This window comes from Diabrotica undecimpunctata, chromosome 6, assembly GCF_040954645.1.
Source record: "Diabrotica undecimpunctata isolate CICGRU chromosome 6, icDiaUnde3, whole genome shotgun sequence".
In the NCBI taxonomy this organism is placed as follows: domain Eukaryota; kingdom Metazoa; phylum Arthropoda; class Insecta; order Coleoptera; family Chrysomelidae; genus Diabrotica; species Diabrotica undecimpunctata.
In genome coordinates, this window is record NC_092808.1 from 146,689,316 (window position 1) to 146,716,797 (window position 27,482).

General features: G+C 34.1%; 1 protein-coding gene across 2 annotated transcripts in view; it reads left to right on the forward strand.

Moving 5' to 3' along the window:
- ced-6 (PTB domain-containing adapter protein ced-6) overlaps positions 1-27,482 on the forward strand; it is a 98,314-nt gene that overhangs the window by 11,329 nt on the left and 59,503 nt on the right. Inside the window, exon 1 of one of the 2 annotated variants that reach the window (XM_072535691.1) lies at positions 3,380-3,725. The exons of the other annotated variant lie outside the window; for it this stretch is intronic. Within the exon in view, the coding sequence (XP_072391792.1) occupies positions 3,694-3,725 (32 nt within the window). The 5' untranslated portion in view covers positions 3,380-3,693. Of the gene's footprint in view, positions 1-3,379; positions 3,726-27,482 lie in introns of those variants that run through there. 2 annotated transcript variants of the gene reach the window in all.

Here is a 27,482-nt window from a genome sequence, read left to right on the forward strand (position 1 = left end):
TTTATATCTTCCACTAAGTAGTCTCTCCATTTCTTTCTCTGGCTTTATCTGCCTCTTTGTCCCGTTGTAATTCAGTTTTTGATTTTTTTAATTATTTCTGTTGGCCATCTTCTCATTATAATAATATACTTTCAAATTGTTTTACTTTATATGTAATTCTCCCGATTCAATAATTTTTCTGGTTCTATATTTTTTTTGGCGTTCATCACCCTTTCTAGTTATGAGTACAGTTCTCTTAATCTTCCTACACTCGATTTGAAGATGCATGATAGCCGTTTTTATGGCAGAAAATTACAACAGTCTCAAAAGGTTGTTCAGAGTAGCATTGGAAAACGTATTTAAACACCTGAATTTGGAGAAAAACGTTTAAACATTGATGGTGTGCGTCTGAGTCGTTTGTGTCTGCGAATGACATAGTACAGACATCAAGGAACTAGAGCAAATACTAAAATAGTTAAATTAAATCTTCTTCTTCTTTTTCCTTCTTGTATGTGTGCTTTAAAGCCTGTTTCTTCTTCAATATTAGCCTCATAAATTGTTTAAATTATCGCACCATCTTTTTTTGGTCTGCCAATACTTCTTCGTCCATTAGGCGACTTATCTTGTGCTATTCGTACTATCCTATCCTCTACCATTCTACTAATGTGTTTGTTCTACTCCTGTTTCCGTTTTGTCACCCATCTATTTATGTCTTCTATATTGCATGCTCTTCTTACGTTTTCGCTTCTCTCCCTATCCAACAGACTTTGAGACCCTGATATGCATCGTCTTGTCTCCGCCGTGTATGTTAATATAGGTCTAATTGCTACTTTATATATTCTTGTTTTTCTGTCTTGTCTTAGGTGTTTGTTCTTCCAGATTGTGTCATTAAGAGATCCTGCTGCTTTACTTGCTTTTAAGCTTTGTTGTCGTACTTCTTCTTCAACATCTCCGTAACTAGTTATATCTATTCCCAGATATATAAACCTTGCTTCCTGCTTTATTATTTTCCCATTAATTTCGAATTTACATCGTACTGGGTATTTAGATGTTATCATACTTACATTTGGTTTTTTCTGCTGATATTATCATATTGTATTTCTTGTCTATTGTATTGAAGATGTGTATTCTTTGGAGCTCGTCTTCTGTCTCGCGATTAATGCGGTGTCGTGTGCATATCATAATATTTGGATTATTTTGTTCTTCATTCATTAACCATGACCTTTACGTACTGCTTGTATTATTTCGTCCATTATTATATTAAAGAGAAGTGGGCTTATCGAGTCACCCTGTCTGACTCCGCTTTGTACTGGTATACACTGTGTTAGTTTTCCATTTATCTTTGCCCGTATTCGAATATGTAAGTAGATGTTTTCGATGGTTTGTATAATAATGATTGGTATGTTTCTTTTATAGAGTTGGTGTAAGACGTCTTTGACTTGAATGCGCTCGAAAGCCTTTGTCAGGTCTATAAAACATAGATATGCTAGTCAGCTAGCAATATCAGTTTTCTGTAGTCGAAATTATTTCCAAGTACCGTTTGCAAGTTATTCGAGATGCCATATACACGTTTTCAATGGTACATTTAGGACAGTCAATCAGGAAATTGCCTATACTGTCTACTACATCACAAACTGAACACTTGGCTTCGCTGTGTATACCTACTATGGCCCAGTCTGAAACGTGTTGGGGTTACGTGGGATCTTTTGCTTGTTGCTATTGGTTGCAATGGAGAAATGCTAGTTTTAATCTGATTTATTTTCTAAATCGAATTTTGCCACTTCTGGTTCCACCCACAGCACTTTATCTTTGAAAAACGCTTTTAAATCACTTGCCACACTCCGATATTTGACTTCTGATTCGTCGTTACCGATAGGATTGAGAGCACTTACATCTGCTAATTCTGCCTTCTATACCAATGTGAGTAGGTATTCACAAGAAGTTTATTGTTGTGAGGTTTCTGCAGTTGGTTAGTCTTTCTTCTTGGTCTTTCTGGAGTTCAAATTTTATAATTTTCTCTATGGGATATTTCGGGTAGAGATTTTGCATGGCTTTAATCACACTGAGGCAGTGCGAGAGAATGACACTTAAGGAGTTGTTTTTAGAATGAGTATATGGTAGAATAAGTAGATTTTAAGGAACCATCTGATGTAATAATAGCTACACCAACTCCCTGTTCGGTTTTAAATGTGTCGGTAAATATTTTAAACCAGTATTTGTACTGCTGGTTCAAGATAAGGTTCAGGTACGTTTCAAAGATTGCTGGATTTGTTTGATACCTAATATTTAAGCTTAATAATACGTTGATTTTTGGTTCCCCAATATTCCATGGATACCAGTTGTCACAGTTTAATGGAAAAACTTTTTAAATCGTGTAAAGAATGTATGGCAAGTGTATCTTACCATTACCAGTGACTACGGACAGACTTGAGACCATGGCTTTTACAAAGAAAACTTAAGAACAGTTTATTACAACTTAAATAGCAATGGAAAGAGTCATACTGGGGATCAGTTTGAGAGACAGGATTTGGAACACTGAAATTCGTAACAGGATAAAAATGATTGAGGTCGTGAAACGTAGCAAGGCATACATGGCAATAGATCGGGCATGTTGCTCGAGATAACCCTGAAAAATCGACGCAGAGAATGAAGAAACAAACTGGAGATCAAGAGAAAACAGAAGAGGAGTGGACAAATCGCAGAAGAGGTGGACGGATAATATCAAACATATCGTTTGCAAGCAATGAATGATAATTGCTAAGAGTAGACATCAATGGAAATACATAGAAGAGGTCTATGTTCAGCAGTGGACGAAAATGGACTGAAGAAGATAGTATTTTTGGATTCATTTTTTCTGTCTTGTTCATTATGGTTGTTTTCATTTCTTTTTCTTCTTTATTTGCCTATTGTTAGGTGCTGTATTTTTTCGTCATTTATTTCTAGGTTAATCTTCCATATTTTTCTCTAATTTGTCCAATTGTTTTATTGTATTTCTTTGGTAGACGTTACTAAATGCAGATCATAAATGTGTAGATGATTGCTTTAGTTTGGTTTACTATAAGATTAGAGTTAAGTCTTTCAGTATCATATCTAATAGTTCTATAAGTTTATTAAATTCCTAGAATTTGTAGTTCTGAATGGATATGCAATCAAAACGAACATACTCCGTTTTAACGCCATTTTTAATTGTGCATAACGTCTGTTAATATTGCTAGTTAAGTTACTAGTGATTAAATTGAATATATTAAAATTTTAATAGTTATGTAAAACAATACAAAATACAGTTTAATTAATGGCTTTAAAACGTTAACAGACGTAACTGTTCACTCCACCTCTACGTTCCCCATTCAAGGCCTACAACTACACCACCTAGTGCTATCCGCTACATTGGCGATTGTTGCTGTTAAATTAAACCTTTGTTCGTATTCCGGGTAGCACGTGGTTCGTGCCAGAGGAAGGCTGGTACCACCGGATCACCGATCAGCTCCTTCATACTCGATTATTTGCTGCGGTACTCCGATCGAGGTGGACAATTTCTAGTCCGTGTCGATATTTTTGTTGAGAGTTTTTTTTTTCGCAAAAACGCTGGTATCGTTAATGTTTTCATTTTCAGTCGTGATGAAACGTGCCTAGTTTGTGGTTGCAGTGAAAGTATTATCGTAGGAGAGTTTCACCTTCAGATAAATATCATTTCGAGTTGATTTCGTTTAGGTAATGGCTATGGTTGGAGCAAAGGAAAATAAAAGGTAAATAAAAAACTTTGGACGATAGCTAATACAAAAAAGTTTATTTTTCAATTAATCCAATCGACGAAATCAACTGGTATAATGTTAATTACAAGTTTTTATTTATACGTAAAAACCCGCATTATATTATGACTCTTAATTATCCTACTTTTTATTAGATGAAGAAAAGTTCAATGCCATTATCAGTAGGATAAAACTATTTCTTACATTTATAACTTTCAACGCTATAAAATTTTCAAATTTATACAATAATGTTAATTACTTTTTTATTTATATCCCTTTATATTATTTGCAAATATTTACGCTCAGTATGTCGTCGTTTCTATGTGGAACCTACTTCCCAATTTCATTCTTCCTCTTGTACCATATCCCCATATAAGTTTTTGTACAGCTACCCTCAACGTAATTAATGATATGGTTACCAATCTAATGTTTGATATGTTTTATCCACGAGATTGAATGTATGCTTTCTTCTGCACTATTCATATTCTTCCATAGGTTTAATTTTTCGTACCGTCAATAATCCCATTCACATGCACGTCTTGTCTAACCGTCATTTTCTAAGTCTTTAGCGAAACTGGAGACTTCCCCTAATAAATTTATTTTCATCTTTAGTTTTTTTTGGTCACACCCTTATCCGTAGATTTTGCATGTCTGCAAATATGTTGTTTTTTTATCTGCACGACGTTTAGTTCCGTACATCATAGTAGGCTTTTGCACCAAAAAACCTGAAAACTATTACTCTTAGCAATCATTCCACTATTCAAAATTATCATCTTATTTGTAATATATTCAAATCTCATAAATGTTTTAAATCTTTTTCATATCTTCACGTTCCTGTTTTTGTTCTTATTCCCTTCCTGTATTTTCTACTAGCACTACTATGGACGCCGCCAAGATTATTTTCAGGGGTTGCATCCGTTTTTCAGTTGCATCGGAGTGTTCTGTGCTCAAGTAATCACAATCGCCTATTCTTCTTCTTCTCATTGCGCCGTCTCCTTTCGAAGGTTGGCGATCCAAATGGCAATTGTAGTTTTGGAAACTGCTGCGCGAAAGAACTCTGCGGATGAGCGGTCGAACCATCTCCTCAGGTCTTTCAGCCACGAGTTTTGGCGTCTTCCTACTGATCTTTTGCCCTGTACTTTTCCTTCCAGTATAACTTGAAGTAATTCATATCTTTCGCCTCTCAGCACATGACCCAAGTATTGCATTTTCCTCTCTTTGATTATTCTTAGTAATTCTTTTTGTTTACACATGCGACGAAGTACCTCAACATTAGTAACTCTTTGTACCCATGGAATTCTCAACATTCGTCTGTATATATACATCTCAAAGGCATCTATTCTTTTTTCTATTTCAGAGTCCATTGTCCAACTTTCACAGCCATACAGTAAGACAGAAAAAACGTAACATCTGATCATTCGGATTTTAAGCTGTAGACTAAGGTCTGATCTTGTAAAAAATGTTTTAATGCTCATGAATGTTTTCCTTGCTTGTTCGATTCTTGATAGGATTTCTTTTTTTGGATTACACTGACTATTGATATTTGTTCCCAAATATTTTATGGAATTTACCTGTTCTATTATTTGACCCTTGGCATACACCTGTACGTTTATTGGTGTCTTTGAAAATACTAAAGTTTTAGTTTTGGAAACGTTTAGATGTAAACCGAACATTTCGCTGTGGTGAACTACCGCATTTATTATATTTTGTAGTTCTTGTGCGTTGCTTGCTATTAAGACGGTATCATCAGCATATCTGATGTTGTCTATGCTGATTAAGTTAATCTTAATTCCGCCTTGGACCTCGTCTAATGCTTCTCTGAATATAGACTCCGAATACAAATTAAAGAGTAGCGGTGATAAGACGCAACCCTGTCTCACTCCTCGTCGGATTTGTATGTCTTCGGATGTTGTGTGCTCTATTTCAATTGTTGCCGTTTGGTGCCAGTATAGTTCTGAGATAATTCGCAAGTCTTGTTCGTCAACTCCAGTTGTTCTCAGAATTTCGATCATCTTTTGATGGTTAACGCAGTCAAATGCTTTTCGATAGTCAATAAAACATGCATATACATCTACATTCATGTCTCTGCATTCTATTATTATTCTTCTATTACTTTCAGAAAAGTCAAATAACCCCAAAACGATAACACTTGGACCGAATGTGTGCTCAACAAAGTATCCCTAAAACTAGACTTCAATGAAAAATTGAAAATTAAACAAACAGCTGTAAAAGGAGACAAATATTAAACAGTCTGTCATTAACAAAGATATTAATCATCTACTTCCAAGATACAAATTGTATATTTTTAAATCTTTGATTGAAGTAGAACTAATAAATAACAAATCCCTGAGACTCTATTAATATTTTATTTGTTTAATTATGTACCAAATCCAATTAAGTAGCTTAAATCGAAATATGTTGTCAATGACCGGCAGAAATGTTAACGGAAACGAGCTGATATTTCCACTTTCTTTTCCCAAAAAAAAAAAAACATTCAGTTTAATGACATTACAATTGGATGATAGATAGAGGTAAATACTACATGATGTATCACCAATAATTCATAACCAAATATATTCCAGTTTAGTAATGTCTTTAGTTATCCTCTATTAGAAATATTTATGTATAATTTAGAATATATCATTTTATTTTAACTGCCCGACAGTCATTTTAAACTGTCAATGTAATTAACGACTACTTAATGGAAATTCTTGTTCAGTAGTAAAACAGAACACTGTTTTATTTTCCACAAAATGTCGTTAACTTTTAATTTGTTTATATTGTTACGTTTTTCTGTGGGTTCAGATATTAAGTGGAGCCCTACGTAGTTTAACTAACACTTATTACAAATTCTAATTACAATAATAATTATCGCTTACAATTCGCACTGATATCTCTTACAAAACAATTCGCCGATACTAATAAGGAAGCCTCAGCGGTCTGAGTGTTCAGGAACGTGTGTGAAACAAATGTTCTGAAAGGTTATCGGGCTACGAGAACGTTCCTGCGTCGGTGGAAACGGTGTGTGAAATACTTCCGATAGTGAAAGAAGAGTTCTCGACTTATGTCGTACAACAATATATTAAAGCAGTTTCCATATCGTAATGCCTTTTCTTTCCTAATCCCCACTTCTTTTGATTTTGACAGTCTCTTCCCTAAGATTTCTTGCAGACATCGTCTTGGCGATGCCCCTCATCCACGTTGTTGCCTGTATTCCACGTTTCTACGGAATATTTTTTATAGATACTTTTTTTTCTGTTCGTCTGCCGTGTCCATTTAAGTACTTAATAAATAGTTTTGCATTATATTTTTGGTTAATTGCCATATTCTTGCCCCATATGTTACCACTGGTTCTTATTTCGTATTGTAGATTCGTTTCTTGGGATTTTTTTTTTATATTCTTTTGGCGTAAAACCAAATTCATCACTTGTCTATCACTTGTCTTTTTTTTTACTCTCCTCTTACATCTTCTTTTTTATGTAATATTGTCGTAATGCACTATTCCATTTTTCTGGTGTAACTCCGTCAAAGGCATTCCGTTTTGTTGTTTTTTATACTTTTTAACGCTGATTCAATTTCCCCTTTCCTTTCGTATATCCTTCCTGTGATACTTGATTTTGTATTGGCGGGATTTCTGCCTGTGGAATGTGAGCATCTCGACTATATAATGTTCTGTAGTTCTCAGATGATTTTTAGGATTTCTTGTTGTTTATACACTCGCGATCATAAAATCCGGGTCACCTTGAAAATCGCCGTTATTTCATTTTTAACGAGGTTTATCGTAAATAATAATAACACAAATACAAACTAATGCATGTTTCTGAGAATTGTTGTCAGCTTAGCGGTTTCCTTTAAAACAAAGAATTCCAATAATGCCGATTGCGCGGAAAACTGTACACTTCCCACTTGTTTTAAATGTCTCATTTGTGCTTCGACTTTCTGTTCAAACGCAACAGACAAACGTTTATTATTGCCGCCATTAGTGTTTATTAGTGCCTTTATTAATGTTTATTATTGTTTATTTTATGCCAAAAATGCCTTGACTGTTGTTGAAACCGCACGCATTGTTGCGTTTGTGTAAGACGGTCACACTCAACGGCAAGTCGCAAGAACTGTTGGCGTAAGCCTTTCTACGGTTCAACAAGTGCTTCAACGCTTTCGGAAGACGAGTTTGCTAACCAGACGACCTGGCTCTGGACGGAGAAGAACGACCACGGCACAAGATGACCGTTTTCTTGTGTTTCAGGCTTTACGAAACGGGACCTCAACTGCGGTTATGCATCGAAATTGCCTACAGGAAGTACGAAATTGGAGAAGAAGACGCGGTTTTTAAGCAGGACAACGCACAACCGCACGTTGCCAGGATCAGTATGCAATACTTGGACGAGGTTAGAATTACGAGGTTACCCTGGCCAGCTAGGTCTCCGGACCTGAATCCCATCAAACATCTCTGGGACGATTTGAAAAAACGTATTCAAACCCATACACCTCCTCCTAACAACGCACAGGAGCTTAAGGATCTGTTAGTGAGAGAGTGGAATAACTTACCACAACATGTAATCCGGAGAAAAATTGAGAATATGCGCCGTCGTCTGCAAGAGGTTATTAGAGCAAGGGGAGGCAATACACGATATTAGTCATTGAAATTCCACTGATGTTTTACCAAGTTCTGTATTTTTCATATTTTCTTTCGTATGTCTGTTGCAACAATTTGGTTTGTTTTCTGCTTTTTCAATAAAAACAATAAAAAAACCGTTTTTTTTTTCTTTCAAAACAAAAATTGATGACAAATAAAAAATACATTAGCTTAAAAAAAAGGTTATTGCTGCACCAGATGCAAAAATATTCAAGAAACTTGAAATTTTCAAGGTGACCCGGATTTTATGATCGCGAGTGTATAATTATATGGTATGTCCTTGTTTATTTTTTAACGTATAAATATTCGTCGGTCCTGTCTTCAACTTTCGTTTTAGAACTTTTAGGTTTTTGTTTTGTTCTATGGTATTAGTTGTTCCGTTAGTATTAAACTTATTTATGCCTTTCCTACTGGCATTTGAAATGGTTTTGTTTAAATTCCTTAGCTCTGCAATGTTGGTTGTGTCCTTATCTTTAATTTCCCTTCTTTTTTGCATTAGATTTCTTGTGTCTCTGTGAGTTTTTTTATTTTTCCTTGTTTGCTCGTCTTGGCACTTTTTCTGTGCCTTCTTCAGGGTGTCCACCAATGTTTCGTTAAGCTGTGCAGTATAGGTTTCATTTTACACGTCTTTCTGTATATTATATATAACACTTAGCCTGTTCTATATATTTTGCAATAAAATTTTATTTTTCATTTTCAAAAAGGTAGTAACAGGCATCTGAAAATCGCAGTAGTAACATATATAAATTAATTTTGAATTAAAAAAATATAATATGCAGAAAATAGATTTTTGATTAATTATTATTAGTTTTATTTCAATTTTCAATCTTAGGTTTATATTATATAGAGGGATAGCCAGCACACATTAGTTTGTAAACCTAAATCCTTATTCTATTTATCGTTTTAGCTTTAATTTAGTTTAACATATCAATCGATACAAACCTACATATCTTCATATCATGTTAACGTTCTACATATAGGCAGGTATGCATTACATATCAATGCGATTAGTAATGTGTGAAACATGTACTCGTATCATCCACGAAGCATTCCTAAGACTTATCTTGACCTGAATAAGAGTACAAAGAAATAAGCCACACCCAAAGAACAAATAGAATTTTTACGAAACTTTGCGGTAATGTATTACATTAGCGTCCCATGCATAATTAATTTGACACAATACATAATCGTTGGTCTCAGTTTCGTAAAAAACAATAAAACTGTCGGCAGCATTTTCTTGGTTCGTTTTATTGTGAGCGTTTTCATGCCCTAAATTATTTATTTATTCACTTTTTGATATGTATTAAAGTTATAAATACAATATCGGTCAGAAAAACCGGACACATTGATTTCTCTTATACAATATATAATAATTTTTACATTTTTTTAAATTCATTTGAAAAATTTGTATTAACTTTTATTTTATTCATTACTTAAGTTGCTGTAAATATTTTTTCGAAAATGAATCTGGTATTGTAAATGTCGCTGTAGTCCAGGGGGGATCTGCTGAATTGGACATTTTCTATATGACATTTTTCAAACCACTTCAGGATAGACATTTTATCAATAATCACGATATGCGCCAGTTGCGAACCTTCTGCTAATTTTTTTCTTTAACAAAATCTGAAAAAAAAAAAATATTTTCGCCTATAACTAGAGAGACTTTTTCACCAAGTAACAAAAAACAAAATTTGTTTAATTTATTAATGTTTATTATTTGAGAACGATTTCCGAAGTGGAGATTGAAACGTCAATAAACTTAAACTTATTTTAACCTTCAATTGTGGCTTATTCCCATTAAATTAGTAATTAATTTAATAGTACCATTCTATAATGCATAATAATGCCAGTTCTTCAACTGGCAAATATTTTCCGGGAAAAAAATTTTGGATGAAACCAATGTCGAAAGAACTTTTTCTATAAGTATCTGAAGTAAAAAAAGTACAATTATTATTATGCGGTGATCAATTAACAGCGTTCCAATTTTTTTCAAGTACTGAACATAAAACATGTTTTCAAATAGTACTTCTTCCGACGAAGAAGAAGTACAGCCTAAAGGCGTACAAGAAAAAAGGGAAAAGGAAATGCTGGGGCACCCAATCCACAGCAAGTAACAAAAACAAGGACAATTTAATAGCATTTTTGCTGAATTACTTCAAGATGAAGAACGAATTTTCATTTATTTTCATATGTCGATATATAAAAACAAGATACCTACATTCTACTTCTTGGAGACCTTTCGATCTGTTTAGTTCTGAAGCTGCCTCTGGTTAATTTCCTGGAAGGTAGATTGCCAACTATCCCTCCATCTTTTAGGTGGTCCTCCGGGAGGTCTTGAACCGGGCGGGTTGTTTTTTAGGGCAATTTTTGGGAGTCTATTCTCATCCATCCGCCTTTCATGAATGTACCACATCCTCTTACGCTGCCTTTTCCATCTTACAATATCTTGAATGTTGCACTACTCTCTGACGTTTGTATTTCTCACCCTGTCTCTTCTTGTTTTGCCCACTATTGTTCTTAGGGTTTTCATTTCGGCAACCCTTAGCATCTGTTGCGTTTTGTTGCCATCTTCGCGAACTTCTATGCCATATGTCACGATCGGTCGTATGCAAGTCTTGTAGATTCTAATTTTACTATCTGTGCGCATATACGGATTTGACCAGACTATCTGGGTCATGTGTGCTTGATATATCTGTGCCCAGATATCTGAATTGCATCACATGTTCTATGGTGTTGTTCTCAACCACTAACATACATCTGAGCGGATCTTTTGATATTGTCATACATTTAGTTTTGTTGGTAGAAATGGTCATATTTAGTTGGCGGCTCATTTGAAAGAACTGAAAGAGCTGTCTCTGCATAACACACCATACCAATTCTTTTGTTGCTTATTCTGTATCCGAAATTGAGAGATGTTACTTTGTTTATAATTTTGCCCATGAGTAGGTTAAACAAGAAGGGGCTTAAACTGTCGCCTTGAATGAATATATTTAAAATGTCTCCCAGGCGAACCCTGTCAAACGCCTTCTTCAGATCAATGAAGCAAATATACGCTGGCATGCCGAACTCTATAGCTTTTTCTTTGATTTGTTTTATTATGAATACTGCATCTGTTATAGACCCCAATCTTGTAAAACCTTGCTGTTCTTCAGCATTAGTGATTTGCCCTTCCAATTAGTCCTTAAGATTGCTCGTGAAAAGTTTCATCGTTGTATTTAAGAGGGTTACTCCTCTGTAGTTTTATGGGCAAGTTTTTTGTCCTTTTTTAAATATGGGGATTGTGATGCTCTTATGCCATTCTTATGGTGTTTCTTTGTCGTTTAAGATTTTGTTAAATAGTTGTGACAGTTTACTTGCAAGTTCAGGACCTCCATATTTTAAGAGTTCATTGGGTATACCATCTGTTCCAGGTGATTTTCTGTTTTTTAGTTTCTTGATCTTTGCTTCTACTTTTTCATCATTGACTGTAGCACTTATATCTGCTTCGTATTCGTTTATATTCAGCGTTTCTTCAGCATCATATAGCTCCTTAAAATGGATTTGCCATGTCTCTATAGGTACTCCCTTGGTCTGCACGAACTCATTAACTAGTTTTTTCCTGTTCCGAAGCATTTTCCATACTTTCTTGTAGGCACCATGTAGGTGGTAGTCCATGTCGCTGGTGAATTTAGCTTAATGTTCTCTTTTGATTGATTTTATTCTTGCGTTTACTTCGTTTCTTACATAGACATCATAAGTAGGTCCACAGAATCTCTGACTGAAGCATTTCTGTCGTTAAGGGCATCTGCACACAGAATGGGACTAAATATAAATGTTCAAAAGACCAAATATATGTGTTGCACTAGGTCAAGCAACCCGACACCTACACGAAAAATAATTGATGACCTAGATCTGGAAGGTGTTGACACCTTCATATACTTAGGGTCGCTGCTAACCAAAGATAACAACGTCAGTGAAGAAATCAAAAGAAGAATAGTGCTCGCCAATAAGTGTTACTATGGCTTAAGAAGACAGATGGCCTCAAAAATGTCTAGAAAGATTAAACTGACTGTATACAAAACACTAATAAGACCAGTGCTAACATATGGTTCAGAAACTTGGACACTAACACAGAATGACCAAGAATTGCTCAAACGTTTTGAGCGAAAAATACTAAGACGAATATATGGAGGCATAAAAGAACAAGGTTTGTGGCGCAGGTGTTACAATTTTGAGTTGTATAGAAGAACCTGACGTTGTAAAATTCATTAAGGTAGCACGCCTCAGATGGATAGGTCATGTAATCAGACGAGAGGAAGATGCCATAGTCTGAAAAGTTTTTGACCGAAGAGGGCCGATCGGACAACGAAGAAGAAGAAGACCGAGACTTAGGTACCAAGACAACCTAGAAAATGATTTGAAGTATATCGGAATTAGAGCATGGAGAAGAGTTGCCAGAGACAGGGGCGAATGGAGGATTGTTCTGAAGAAGGCTTTGGCTCATAAAGAGCTGTAACGCCACTGATGATGATGATACTTCGTTTCTTACTTGGACATATTCTGCGAGAGATTCTTCCGATTGTGTGCTTTTATATCTCAGGTAGCATTTGCGTTTTAATTCAGAGAGTTCTTTTACCTTTTGACAAAACCACGGTTTGGTGTGGTTTATCGCACTCGTGTTAATTTTCCGCTTTCCAATTGCTTCTTCTGCTGCTTGGTTGATGCATTTCCTGATTTTTTTGGCAAGTATCTTCTACTCCCCATTCTGGTTGTAACTCGATCTCTTTTAGTTTGCAGGTAATCCTGTTCTCATAAAGGAGTTTTGTACTCTCTGTTGCTAGCGACTCTATATTGTGTTTTTCGATGAGCATTGGGGGTTTTCTGTTTCGTTGCGGACGTTCTAATATCATCTTGCATAAAACAAGGTTGTGATCGGTACCCAGGTTAGCAGATGTTAGGGCTCTGACATCAAGTACTTGTGACGGTGTTATCACTCGATTTGTGATTATAAAATCTATCATTGATCGCTGGCCTCGATTATTGTTAAAAGTGTATTTATGTTGGTCTTTATGAGGAAAGTATGTGTTGTTGATTCTCATTTCATTTCTAGCGCAAAAGTCTATTAGTGCTTCGCCGTTTTCATTAATTATTTCTTCGTTATACTTTTGTTTTATACCTGATATGACATCGTTTCCGATCCGTGCATTAAGATCCCCGAATACGATAATTTTGTGTTTAGCATTTATGTTATCTACGGTGTTTTGTAGTTGCTGATAAAAATTTTCAGTTTCTGCTGTGTTGCTGTGTCTGCAACCTATCGTTGATGAACCACTGTTATCAATTATTACAAAATCAATTGTTTTTTTTTAATTTATTCAATTATATAAAACTATGGCTACAACAGGCCGTTGCTTTTGTACCCCTTTTCAATTGTACAGGGCGTTGAACTTTCATTGAAATCTGGTTATAACTCTTTAAATAATGTGTATAACACACAACTTTGAAAGAAGTGTAATAATGCTTTACACAGGAAGAAGTTGTGTTTCATATTTCGTCGATAAACTCACTATAAGTTTACTTCCAATTTGCAATTCAAGCAGATTGCACCGTACTTGACTCAACGTACAATTTGCAAAACGTTACATACACATCTATACATACATAATCGACTTTGATCAAACAACTAATTGATGCCTCTAAATGTACACGATAAATATAGATCAAGGGACTAAACCAAACTCGCCTGACAAAACAGCTTTTAATTATATAAGTACGTACCAAATGGATTGTTGGGTCATGTTAATAATGCTAATTTAAAATAAATAGCTGTTGAATAACAATTTCAATGTCAAATTTTTCTCCGGCGGTAATTAGCATTTTTCATAGGTGAATTAAAGGACATTGCTAGTTACTGCAACGGTTATATAATAGTCCAGGTGGGATCTGTCATAAAGCAGACCATAGTGGACATTTTCAATGGGAGTTCAATAGCAGATTTTTTTTATATAATATACAAAAAATGATCAAACTTTTAAACTTTCTTTGAAACATTTAAATCAGTTAACTAGGAGAGTCTAAGCAATTTTTTTAAGTTATAAACCATTTTTTCAAAATGTAGATACGTCATTTTCAAATAAAAATACGCTTTCAAAGCATATTATACTAGATCTGGAACACATAGAACTTACGTCAGAAGAAATAGGTCCATATATAACAAAAGAAGAAATATTACACGCATTAAAAACAATGAAGAGTGGGAAAAGCCCTGGACCTACATGCTTCCCATAGAAATCCTAAAAATTCTAGACGAGAAGCACAGTGATGTTGTAGTGACACTCTTGAACCAAATTTATAGTTCAGGCGTATTATCCAAAGAGTGATTAATGTCGATTTTTATTTGTTTCCCCAAAAAGAAAAACGCAAGAGAATGCAGTGACTACCGCACCATTAGCTTGATGTCTCATGTGCCAAAGTTACTACTAAAAGTCACCCATAACCGAATATATCACAAACTGGACATAGACGTTAATGATACACAATTTGGTTTTCGCAAAGGTCTAGGAACGCGTGAAGCTCTTTTTTCATTTAATATACTGATACAAAGATGCCTGGACGTCTGTCAAGATATATACGCATGTTTTATTGACTATAATAAAGCATTCGATAAAGTACGACATAAACAATTAATGAATGTCCTGAAATTAAAGAAGATTGTATTAGCAAAAGTACGTGTTAACGAATAGCTGTCAGAAGAAATTGAAATTAGACGTGGAGTGAGACAGGGGTCTTAGCCGAAAATATTGAAGATTTTCAGAGACTGGTGACCAGAATAGCGGAGTTTGGAAAAGAGTACAGTCTAACAATAAACGTCAAGAAGACGAAATTCATAAAAATATCGAAAACTCAAAGAAATATGGAGAATCTTCTAATAAACGGAACCAACGTCGAACAAGTGGACAAATATGCATATCTGGGAACAATGATTACATTTAGGAGATCAAAATCAGAATAGAAAAGGCTATTGCAAATTTCAACAAAATGAGAAGAGTGCTATGTACAAGGGATTTAAAATTGGAACTAAGAGGTAGGTTGGCGAGGTGCTATATTTTTTTGACTTTGTTTTATGGAATCAAATTTTGGACCTTGAATGCGACATCAATGAAAAAACTGGAATCATTCGAGCTGTGGGTGTATAGAAGAATTCTGAAAATATCGTAGACAGAACACGTCACAAACAAAGAGGTTCTGAGAAGGATGAATAAAAAAATAGAAATTTTAAATACAATTAAAACAAGAAATTTGGAATATCTCGGGCATATTACACGTGGAGCGAAATACACCTTGCTCCAACTGATCATGCAGGGAAAGATCCAAGGAAAGAGAAGCATAGGGAGGCGTAGAATGTCATGGCTGCGCAACCTGAGAGAGTGGTACGGATGTACATCAAATGAACTTTTCAGAGCAGACGTCTCAAAAGTCCGAATAGCTATGATGATTTCTGACCTCCGCCGCGAAGATGGCACTTGAAGAAGAAGAAAAAGGAGAAGAAGACAAAAATAGAATTTATATATAGGAAGTAATTATAACAACAATAATTTCATTATTGAGTTATTTTTATTTTGTTCATTTATTTTTGTATACCTATCTGCTTTTATTTTTATAATTATGTATAAATAAGCGGGGCAGTAGCTTAGTATAAATTTACTTAGATGGGGTCAACTGATGTCTGCGTCCAGTTGAAACAAGGAACTGCAATATTTTCACGAAATATCCTTGTGATATAATTACTATACGCAGACAATTACAATTTCTCATGGTAGCTGTGAATGGTTGATACGCTCGTAACACTTGTCTATTGTTACGTCTTTGGTAATGAAAGTTTTCCTTAATCACTATTGTTGGAAGTGACGTGAATATTAAGCAACGGATATAGACGATTTTGAGTTCATCGCCACTTTCATAATCGTATTAAACGCTGGAGACAGCTGTTCGACATGATAAATAGGAATTTGTCTGTGCCTACATGTATATGCTGTATGAATAATATTTGGTTCGCCCCTTCAGTTGTTTCTACCTTTATTTTTTAATTTATGCTTTTGCTACTGCCGCCTACAAGACTAATATAGTTCTTCTATTATAGAACTAATCCATTACAAGAAAATTTATTATTGGTATAGGTTATTTAGTTGTATATCAATATTCCCGCAGATTTTGAAAAATGTGCTAATTTCTAAGGCCGGTTCAGATAATTTGACTGAATGAATCTCAATAATCCGGGGCTTATTTTCTTCGTATACTACGAAAAAAAAAGTTTAAAAAGATTACGGCTATGGCCGTATTCCCGTTCTCCTCCGCCAATTCTCCCGGTCCAAGGCATGCTCCTCCTCCAAACCTCTCGATTCCATCGCTCTTCTAATTCCTTCATTCCATGATCGTCAAGATCTACCTCTTTTTCTTCTTCCAGGGGGCTTCCATCTGTGAAGTTTTTGGGACCAACGTTCGTCAGCCATTCTCAATAGGTGTCCAAACCATTTTAAACATCTTTCTATTCTATCATGTTATTTCTTATAGATTCGTTGGTCTTTCTTTCCAGCCTTGATGTTCTAGCACTTCTTCTCAAGTAATTAATTTTAACTGCCAACAATCTTCTCTTCAGGTCTGCATTAATTGTCCATACTTCAGAGCCATAACAAAGAACTGATTCAACCATGGTTTGCCCTATTCTTTTTTTGTTAATTTTTCGAAATGTTGCGATTCCACCATAAGCAGTTTAGACAACCTACAATATTACGTCCCTGATTAATTCGGTGTTTAATTTCTGTTTCTCCCAAGCCGTTCTTATCAATGAGTGCACCCAAATTTTTAAATTTTTCCACTTGTTTGATTTCCACGTCTTCGTCTATCAACACTTTAAACCTTGCATCTGAATTAATAACTAAATATTCTGTTTTCTTCATGCCGACTTGTACCCCTTATTTTACATATTCTCTGTATAGACGCTTTATCATAAATTCTAGATCATAAGAATCTTGAGCTAGGACGACTTGGTCATCCGCAAAGTTCAGGGAGAACAGTACTTTATTTCCTATGGGAATTCCCATTCCCTGGCAGTGGTTTTTTCCAATTTTGGAGGGCTGCCTCAATGCTGCCTCAATATATAAATAAAACAGTAAGCGTGACATACTGCATCCTTGTCTTAGTCCTTTAGTTACTTTTATTCGCTCTGATAGTCTATTTCCGATTTTTAGGTAAGTAGTGTTGTCCCTGTATACTTCTGTGATTATTCCTAAAAGGTATGGACTAATGCCGAGTTGTTGTAAAGCTTGCCACAATTTAAGTCTTGGAACTGTATCGTACGCCTTTTCTAGGTCGATGAAGGCTAGATGTACTTCGGTACCAACCGCTATTCTTTTTTCTATTAATTGTTGGAGTATAAACAAGTTATCAGTGCAAGATCTACCACGCGTAAATCCACTTTGGTCTTCGCTAATTAGATGTCCTACATCATATTGTATTTTTCCATTTATTGTCTTTCCAAACAATCTCCCGAAAGTGGGTAGGACACTTAATCCTTTGTAGCAGTTAGGATCTTTTGGATTATCCTTTTTAAAGATGGACACTTGGTGAGCGGTTTTCCATTCAGATGATACTTTAATTTGTTGGCAGAATTGATTCATTAGAAAAGTTATTCGTTCTATTAGAAGTGGACATCCTACTTTAAGTAACTCTACAGCTATACTGCCAGGTCCTGGAGATCGCCCATTTTTCATTTTAATTAACGCAGTACGGACCTCGTTCTTAGTAGTATGAATGTTACTGTTTGTTTGTCTCTCCATACTGTATTCCTCTCTCATATACTCCAATTTGAACGGAGTAAATTTTTATAGCTATTTTCCCACTTTTCCATATGAATTAAGTTGCTTAAGGAGTTACGGGTGGTTTTCTTTAGATTAGTGATAGTTCTCCATGCTTTCGTAGTCTGAGAACCACCAATTAAATTTTCAACTTAAACACATTTTTGTTCCCAGAAATTGTTTTTTGCTTCTTTTATTTGATTGCGTACTTCTCCGTTTTTCCTTTGATATTTTACTCTATTACTATGCTAGATGTTTTATTTGTTAGCCATTTCTTATATATTTTGTATTTTTCTTGTATTATTTCTTTTACGTTTTCTGTCATCCATGGTGGTTCGTGGTGTTTTTTGTCGTTGTTCTCTGTTCCTAATACTTCATAAGCAATTTTTTTATTATCGTTTTGAGGTTGTTGTATTCTTGTTCTACATCCATATGAACTAAACTAACTATAACTAAATTAAATGAACTAAATAATATGTTTAAAAATAATAATTGTATTTATATGAAATTATTTTAAAACGAGAAATATAAAAATTTAAACTGATGATTCAATGTTGTTACTAATCGGATGACATTTATGACTGTTAAATTTTGACAATCGTTACGAATCGATTCTTTTAGTGACAGATATTCTTTTAATTTTTTTCTTCCCATTTAATTTCTATATTTTATTAATTATTTTTCATTCAGTTTTTAATTTAAACCTGATTAGAGTAGATATATGTTGACTAGAAACGAATTGAACCAGAGTAGTGAATCGATGGAAAGAACCGCTATTTTGTGACGCTACCCGTGACGACGACATCTTGTGGCGCTAGTTCCGTGACGCTCGCCTCAGATTTTAACTGTAGAGAAAAGAGTAATACAAGAGCCAGTATAGAAGCTTCGCTTTAAAAAACAGTCCAATAAATACACTCAACCAGTTTTTCTTCCACAAAAGAAAGCAAGTATTATCTTGATGATTACTTCTTCTTCTTCTTCTTCTAATGGCGCTACAACCCTTTGTGAGTCTTGGCCTGCTTAACAATGTTCTTCCATTCTGCCCTGTCGGATACTTTCCTTCGCCACTGCCTGATGTTCATGGTTTTAAGATCCCTCTCTACGTCGTCTATCCATCTTTTACGGGGCCTTCCTCTTGTTCTGTTTCCTTGATGATTACTTAGAACAGAAAAAACACTAAATGGCGGTATTAAACGATCATGATAATAACTTTACATAGGCACTCTCTCAATAATATACGAATTATGTTTAAATAATTCTGAAATTCCAAGCATAAATAAACCATATTGTACATTGTGTAAGATTATATCGTGCACTTTCCTCATTATTTTTTCGTGTGAATTGTTTTCCTTGTCGAGAAAATTATAAACCGTATCAGTCAGATTTTACGACAGAATGTTTCCATAGTATGCAATACCACGAATTGAAAATTAGTAGCGATTTATTAATTGCCATTAATTACACTATTGTTACCTGTCATTAAGAAGTAAAATTTAACCACGAAAAATGTTTAATGTTGTTTATAAGGATTTTACAGTGATTTTAATAATGGGTTTTGTGTCAGGAGCTACCACGAGTTTCGATCTGTAATAAATTACATAAATAAATTACGCATAAGTAAATTGTGTACCGATTTAATTCTAAGTCACTTTGTAACTCTTGGATGTGTTGTTGGAGATGTTTTTCTTTCTTCCGGTCATTTTTTAAGAATTTCTCTGGGCTTTCTTTATTTTCATACGTTTTCGATTGTAGATAATTTTGAATTTACATATTATTTTTTTTTACTTGACCTTTTCCTTACTATATTCTCCAATAAGTGCAAAAAAGTATGCCCTCTATTCGTAAGGGTACATCACAAGAAATATGTTACTATTAAACATTGTGTAACAACAAAACACCGCATAATAGATGAAATCCTTAAAATACTTGAGAATAGAAGAAATCTTTGTCAAAGTGGTATACATAGTGAAAGGGAAAAGTTTAAGAAACCTCAACAAAGAAATAAAACGAAGATGCAAGTCTGATAAACAACAGTACTATTACAATATATGTACAGAAATTGAGAACCACGATCAAAACAATCAGCCGAGAGGTCTATTTAGAAAAATACGTTACATAGAAAGAGACTTTAAAGCCAGAACTTGGACCGTTGAAGACCACACAGGAACCCTGAGCACCAACAGAGAAGATATAGCAGAGACATGGAGATTATATTGCCGGGATCTCTATAAAAATGATCAAGGCCAGGAACTTGTTCACTAAAGAAATGAAAGAAGAAACTAATATACTCGAGAATGAAATAAGACTAGCGATCAGTACACTCAAGTATAACAAAGCACCAGGTCCAGATGTGATAACAGCAGAAATGCTCAAAGCCACAGAAGAAACCGAAATAAAATTGTTTAGCTTGTTCTGTACTAAAATATGGCGTTTCAAGCAATAGCTTGACGATTGCATTGCGATTAAAATATATAAAAAAAGACAGCTTCCATAAATCCGACAATTATTGAGTTCTGAGTTCATTAAACTTGTAAATACTGTCAGTTCATTTTAATCTTCTCCAACTGTTAGTTCGACACAATATTCGATGTTTGGTAACAGTTTCTCCATGACTTTACAATTGTTGAAGACTAAAGACTCCCACGCAGATGCGATTTCGTAAGTAGAGTCGAGAATAGTGAATGACTTCCAAAACTCTTTTAAGTCATATTCTTCTTCAATTTTTGGGCGAAGTAACACTATTCTGTAGTTTCTCTTCGTAGGCACAATGACGCCTTGGTCCATAGGTTGCACTAACAAAGTCGTGTTTGGGGGCAAAAATTTGGCAAATATTTTTCTGTCCGCAGACTTAAGCATATACGATTCAGGATGTAAGGGGGCGTTGTTAATCAACAACACAGCTTTTTGTGGCAAATTGTTATTTTTAAATGTTTTGACTTCTGTTACAAGTTTGACTTAGAACCACGCTTCAAATATTTTTTTATCCATCCACCCTTTCCTTTGGTTGAACTAATTAACAGGTAGTTTTTCTGCTCTAGTGTCCTTAAAAGATCTAGGTTTTTTGCCTTGCTAATCACCGTCAACTTTAATGGCAATGGTCAAATTTATGGCCCCCCGCTTTACCTTCACTTGCAAAAACTAGCGTCCGAGTTGGAAGGCATCTACACAAGAGGCGCTTCGTCTGCGTTATAAATTTGTTCGTAGCTCAGATTGATTGAAGAAAGGAACTCTTTAAAACCCACTTTCAATTCCTCAGCTTCCCGTTGGTCACCACTCAGCTTCTCTTCATGAAGTCATAGCTCCTTTATCCTATGGCGTTGCTTAAAGCGAGTCAACCGATCAGACGATCCTTCTAAGCCCAACAAGTCAAAAAACTCTTTTGCTTTTACAGCAATTATTATAATACGCCGTCTCTAATTCTACGTAAGACGAGGTTCTCATTGTTTTTCTTTTCTTCATGACAGAAGAGCTTTCTCTTCTGAGACATTGATACAAATAAAAGAAGTTTGTTCTTTTGCTTTAAAATGTCTCGCACTGTCGTCTCACCGATATCGTACTGAGGGCATATACGTTTAAGGGAAGCACCATTTTCAATTTTACTTATGAGTTCTAACTTTTGATTAAGCGTTAACACAATTTTTTTTTCTTTTCTCGTAACAAAACAATAAAAAAATGCACTGTAGCTCAAAATAACACACTACCTCACAACAATGATCAACTGAATGAACTGCAACCTAACACAAGCAAGTTAAGAGCCCCATTCCACCACTGTCCGACAGTCATAGTTAAGGTCCTTGTTTCACCACACAGCAGACAAACAACTCTCAACAAAGAAACAATTTGTTATCTTTTAATATAATATGTTTTCTTTACCATAATAATAGGTTTTCCTTAACATTAGAAAAACTTCTACAGAGTCGCGGAAAAACAGGAGTTGACTGTATATATTTATTTAAAAAAATAATTGTAAACAAATCTTTCTGTACGCTTCTGTAGATCTGGTAGCTATTATGGTATATGCTTGTAATAATTGCTGTCTTTCCGTGTAACGATACTGTCTATTTCACCATTTTTTTTTAAATAAACTCTTTAGAATGAAAATAACGAAAGTCGTTATTTCTGCGTAGTCATTATTAACTTAATGATGTCTGGGTGGTTTCTAATTAACTCTCAAGGCATATAAATGGCAATTTGATCAGGTGCCATTGATAATTTAAATTATTTTACTATTATGAATAATGGGAAATACGGTATGAGACCTCGAGTTAATAAAGAAGCAGTTCAAGTTTTTCGGAAATTTTTTTCGATAATGATTTGATGACACTAACTTAATTTGAAAAACAATTTTTCGGGCATCAACTTATCTCGTGTTGGATACTTATATAATAAGCGTTGTGTATAGCATTTTTCATATAAAAATGCTTGCACGTCACAATTTATATAAAGTGACGTCACTCATATTTAAAATTTCCAGAACGTCAACCTTATAGTTCAAATTTTCCTAACACAGCTAATAATACGAAACCCATACGGAACTGTTCGATCTTTCATAGGCGTCAACATGGTATAATAATCAGAAAAATGTAATCATCATTATATTGGAAATTTTAGAATTATATTGAATAAATAACCAAAAACATTTATTATTGTTAATAATATAAATTTTATGAAATAACTATAAGTCTAATATTCCACAAAACATTAATTTTAATTAAATAGATTAGACAATTGTACGCAACTGATACGGGAATACTTCAAATTTTATTGACAGTTCAGCGTATGGCAAAATTGTTTGAAGTGTTGTCGCTTTTTTAGAGTAAGAATTTTGTTTATGTTTTGATTTCTTACACAATTTGATCATAATATAATATTATATATATATATATATATATATATATATATATATTAATAAATTGTATTTATAAATACATATTAAATTTAGATTAATAGCTTTAAAAACTAATTATTGTTGTGTCTTGTGATTGTGCTATGCCAAAACAAATAAATAGTCTGTAGAAAGCTAATAAGCTTTCATATAAGATAGATTATGTTGAACAAGAAATAATGGCAGGATGTTTTTACTATTAAAGCCCTAAATGAGGTAAGTTTAAAATTTAGAATATATAATTTTGTATTAACATGTTTTCTTATGTATTTTAGTGTGTTGCAGTAGTCTTAAAACCAAGTGTATCTACTGTTAATATAATAGTTTGACAAATAGTTGAAATTTTAAAAATTCCACACTTACTAACTATTCTGATGTTTTGGCAACGCTGTGGGGTTCTGGCGTCGTAAATCTTGAATGACGTGCAAGCATTTTTATGCTATATATTATACGTATACGAGCTCCTTCCCATATCAGTTGGCCCACCTATGGAATTGGCAGTTAAGTCGATTACCATAAACAAATTATACTCTGCATGTTTTTATAAGTTCCCATGTTAATTAATATGGCATTTTTATTAATATTTATTAAAAACATTACCCTTATTGTTTTTTATTTATTTTCAAAAATAAAAAAAAATTCACTAAACCCTGGCTATGCATTCACTTAACTCAATGTACGTTGATTTTTACATAATTACGTTAAATCCAGAGTAGCTATGGAAAAATGACATCAAAACATCAAATTGGCAGTTAATGTCAAATGTATTTTGCAGTATTGTAATGCTTTTTGCCGTTTGTGCGATGGTGGTAAAGCGATGGTGGTAAATGACCCATTCACGAACAGACACCATTCTTCATATTCTTTAAAAAAAACCTTTTAGCCATAAATTATAGTTCATTTTTTCCTGGGCTATAACCACTTGATCATCGGCGAAATGAAGGATGTAAAAAGTATTATCCTCAATCAATTATACACCCATTTCAGAGAAGGATTTTCTCCACCGTCTTTCAACTTCGTGGACTTTTAAATTCATCATCATCATCAGTAGCTCGACAACCCTTTCTGGGTCCTGGCTTGTTCTAGGATTTTCCGCCATTCTGTTCTGTTCCTTGCTTTGTTTTTCCAGTTGGTAATCTTAAGTGTTTTCAGATCTTGTTCCATGTATCTAAGTTTGGGTCTTCCCTTTGACCTTCTTCCTACTGGTGTTTGACTCATAATATGTTTTGGTGTTTCAGTCTCCAACATTCGTTCAACATGGCCCATCCAGCGCAGACGTCCGATCTTTATGGATGTTATGATCTCGGGTTCGTTGTATGCTGTGTACAGTTCAAAGTTATATCTTCTGCGCCATATGTCATTTTCCTTTACCCCCTTATATATGTGTCTAAGGATTTTTCGTTCAAATGTGCCTAATAGGTTTTCATCGCTTTTCGATAGTGTCCATGTCTCTGATCCATATACAAGGACCGGTTTTATCAGGGTCTTGTATATTTTGCATTTGGTGCTTCTTGTGATGTTGTTAGATCTTAGATGTTTAATTAGTCCATTATATGTTTTATTAGCGATATGTATTCTTCTCTTAACTTCTTCACTGACATTGTTATCTGCGGTAACTAGTGAACCTAGGTATGTAAAATTTTTCACGCTTTCGATGTTATAGTCTCCTATAGTCAGATTCTGTAGGTTTCTTTGGCCTGTCGATTTACTGACCTTCATGTATTTGGTTTTTATTCCATTAATGTTTAGGCCACTGTTTTGTGCCGCTCTCTCTATCGCATTAAATGCTTCTATCATCTCTCTTTCGCTTCTGGCTATGATATCAACATCATCTGCAATTGCCAATATTTGTACACTTTTTGTTATTATTGTTCCTCTGGTGTTGACTTTTGACTTCCTAATTATTTTCTCTAATGTGATGTTGAATAGAATACAGGATAGGGCATCTCCCTGTCGTAGGCCCGTTCTCACATGAATTGTATCTGTTAGTTCGTTTTGAATTCTAATTTTGCTTTGTACTTTAAGTGTTTCTTTTATGATATCAATGAGTTGAGTTGGAATATTAAAGTCTTTCAGTGCATGAATCAGAAATTCTCGATGGATGCTATCATAGGCACTCTCAAAGTCAATGAAAAGATGATGTGTGTCTATATTAAATTCACTAGTCTTTTCCAAGATTTCCCTCAAGACGAAGATCTAATCTATTGTGGACTTCTGCCTGCGGAAACCACATTGATATCCCCCAACTATTTGTTCCGCATACGGTCTCAATCGGACTTTTAAATTAACCATCTTAAATAAACAGTACTACCTCTACGACACAACCCATAAACCCCAGCTGCTTATATGGAGCTGGAATAACGAACGGTGGTGCTTAAATATTCGCAAATAAGTGGAACAGTCCCATAAGACTGTCTATAAATAACAAAGACGGTTGGGCAACAAACAAACTCACACGGTAATTGTATTATTGGCCACTTTCAATGCTGCGTACAATTAATCGTCTAATAAACCGTTGCGCCACAAACAAGTATTGTAAAAAAAGTTTTTCTCTTTAATTTATATGCCGGCATTGTATAAGAACCTGATTTTTCTTCTGCCGCTTTTTATGCAACAAGAAGACGAATTCGGAAAAGCAAATCCTGCGATGTGTCAACAGCCCGTCGTTACGCCAATGATTTGAATTAAGTTAAGTCGTCTAGTACTTTCTCGTTTTTCATTTCACTTGTGAACGTGAAGTAATTCAATTCATTATTTTTAATATCAAATTGCCCGGAGACCTATCCGATAAACAAGTGGAAAGTTGGAAATACAAGGGCGCAAAGAAAGTTGGATTTTTTAGAAGAAAAAGATAATGTGCGTTTGCACGAAACGTGACTAGAAACCAAAATAATCGTTTTTTGTCTATTTTATTAAACGAGAAACATGACAAGCGTTTTTGAATATATAATTACTTGGAAAGTACAATGATTTTTAAATATTTACCGACAACCTCTATTAAAAATAAGAAAAAACATTAGCATGTATTAATAACAGAACCTAGTGTCATAGATCAGTGAAATTATTAGCACTTTTAATATATTACTTGTATGTAAACTGCAAATAAAATGACCTAAACTTGTTTATTTAGTACAATAATTATTGTAATTTTTATCCATATTTAACTTCGAAAAATTTTTAATAGATTTTTAATTGTAAAAATGGGTAAATACATATATTTTTTTACGTTTAGATAATATAATCATTTTAACATTAAGGCCGTTTCTCGCGACTCTGGGCATAGCTAAATTCCAATGTAAAAGTTTAGATCAAATAACGCAAAAACTATGGCAGATATTGAGATGATTCTTTTTTTATATGAAAGGTCTTAAAAAGTTCTAGTGCACTATTTGGTTGTAAATTAATAAATTGTTTAAACAATTTTTTTTTCCAAATATTTTTGGTTAAAATAAACGTAAAAATTTTTTTTAAATAGGGCACTATAGAATTTGACCCACTTTCCGAATCTGTTTTTATTTTTAACATAAAGTGTAACACAAAGCAGCTATTTGATATAAACTTTTTAAAAAATCTCAAAGTTCTGCTAAATGTTACTCTCTCTCGGTCAGTACAGGCTGTCTTTGTCGATAGCTTCTGGATTCTCGCCGACAGGTAGGTAAGAAATATACACTCTCTCATAAATAATGTTGAATAACATTATTAGGGCTTATTAAAGAGTAATACCCAAATATTTTGCAGTATTTGAATATGGAGTTTGATTATTTATATTTATTGGACAATACCCAAATATTTTGCAGTATTTAAATATGGAATTTGATTATTTATAGTTACTGGAATATTTATTTTAAACGTTTTTGTTAGTAAAGTTTACATAATATATGAAGTTTGTTTCGTCACTTGCTTGTCCAGTCATATTAGTCCAGGGTAATAAGGATTTTCTCGTGACACTTAATAATCCAGGTAGCTGACAACTTTTTTAGTTATTGTAGACCTATAAGAAGAAAACCTATCTGTTTCCTGCCTAAAGTTCGAAGCCGTTTTTTAATGATTAACAATTGAATGCAAAAAACGCGATTTTTTCTATTTTTTGCACTCCATTAGAAAGCTAAACAATTGACATAAAATTACAAAATTTTATTTTTTAGAATATTGACAAAGCTTCAAAATGCCGATTTTTGAAAGTTGAAAAGTCAATTTGTTGCTTCGCAAACTGCAAAATAAGTGACAATTGATATTTGTTAAAAACTTTTAGTAAACTTAAACTTTAAACTTTAGAGTATTGGGGTACTTAACATACCCTCAAAATTTGGGACCGATATATTAATTAGTTTAAAAGTTATTGTATTTGTTTATCTCAGAGACCTTTTTTTACAATAACATAAGATAGAAAATAATAAAGA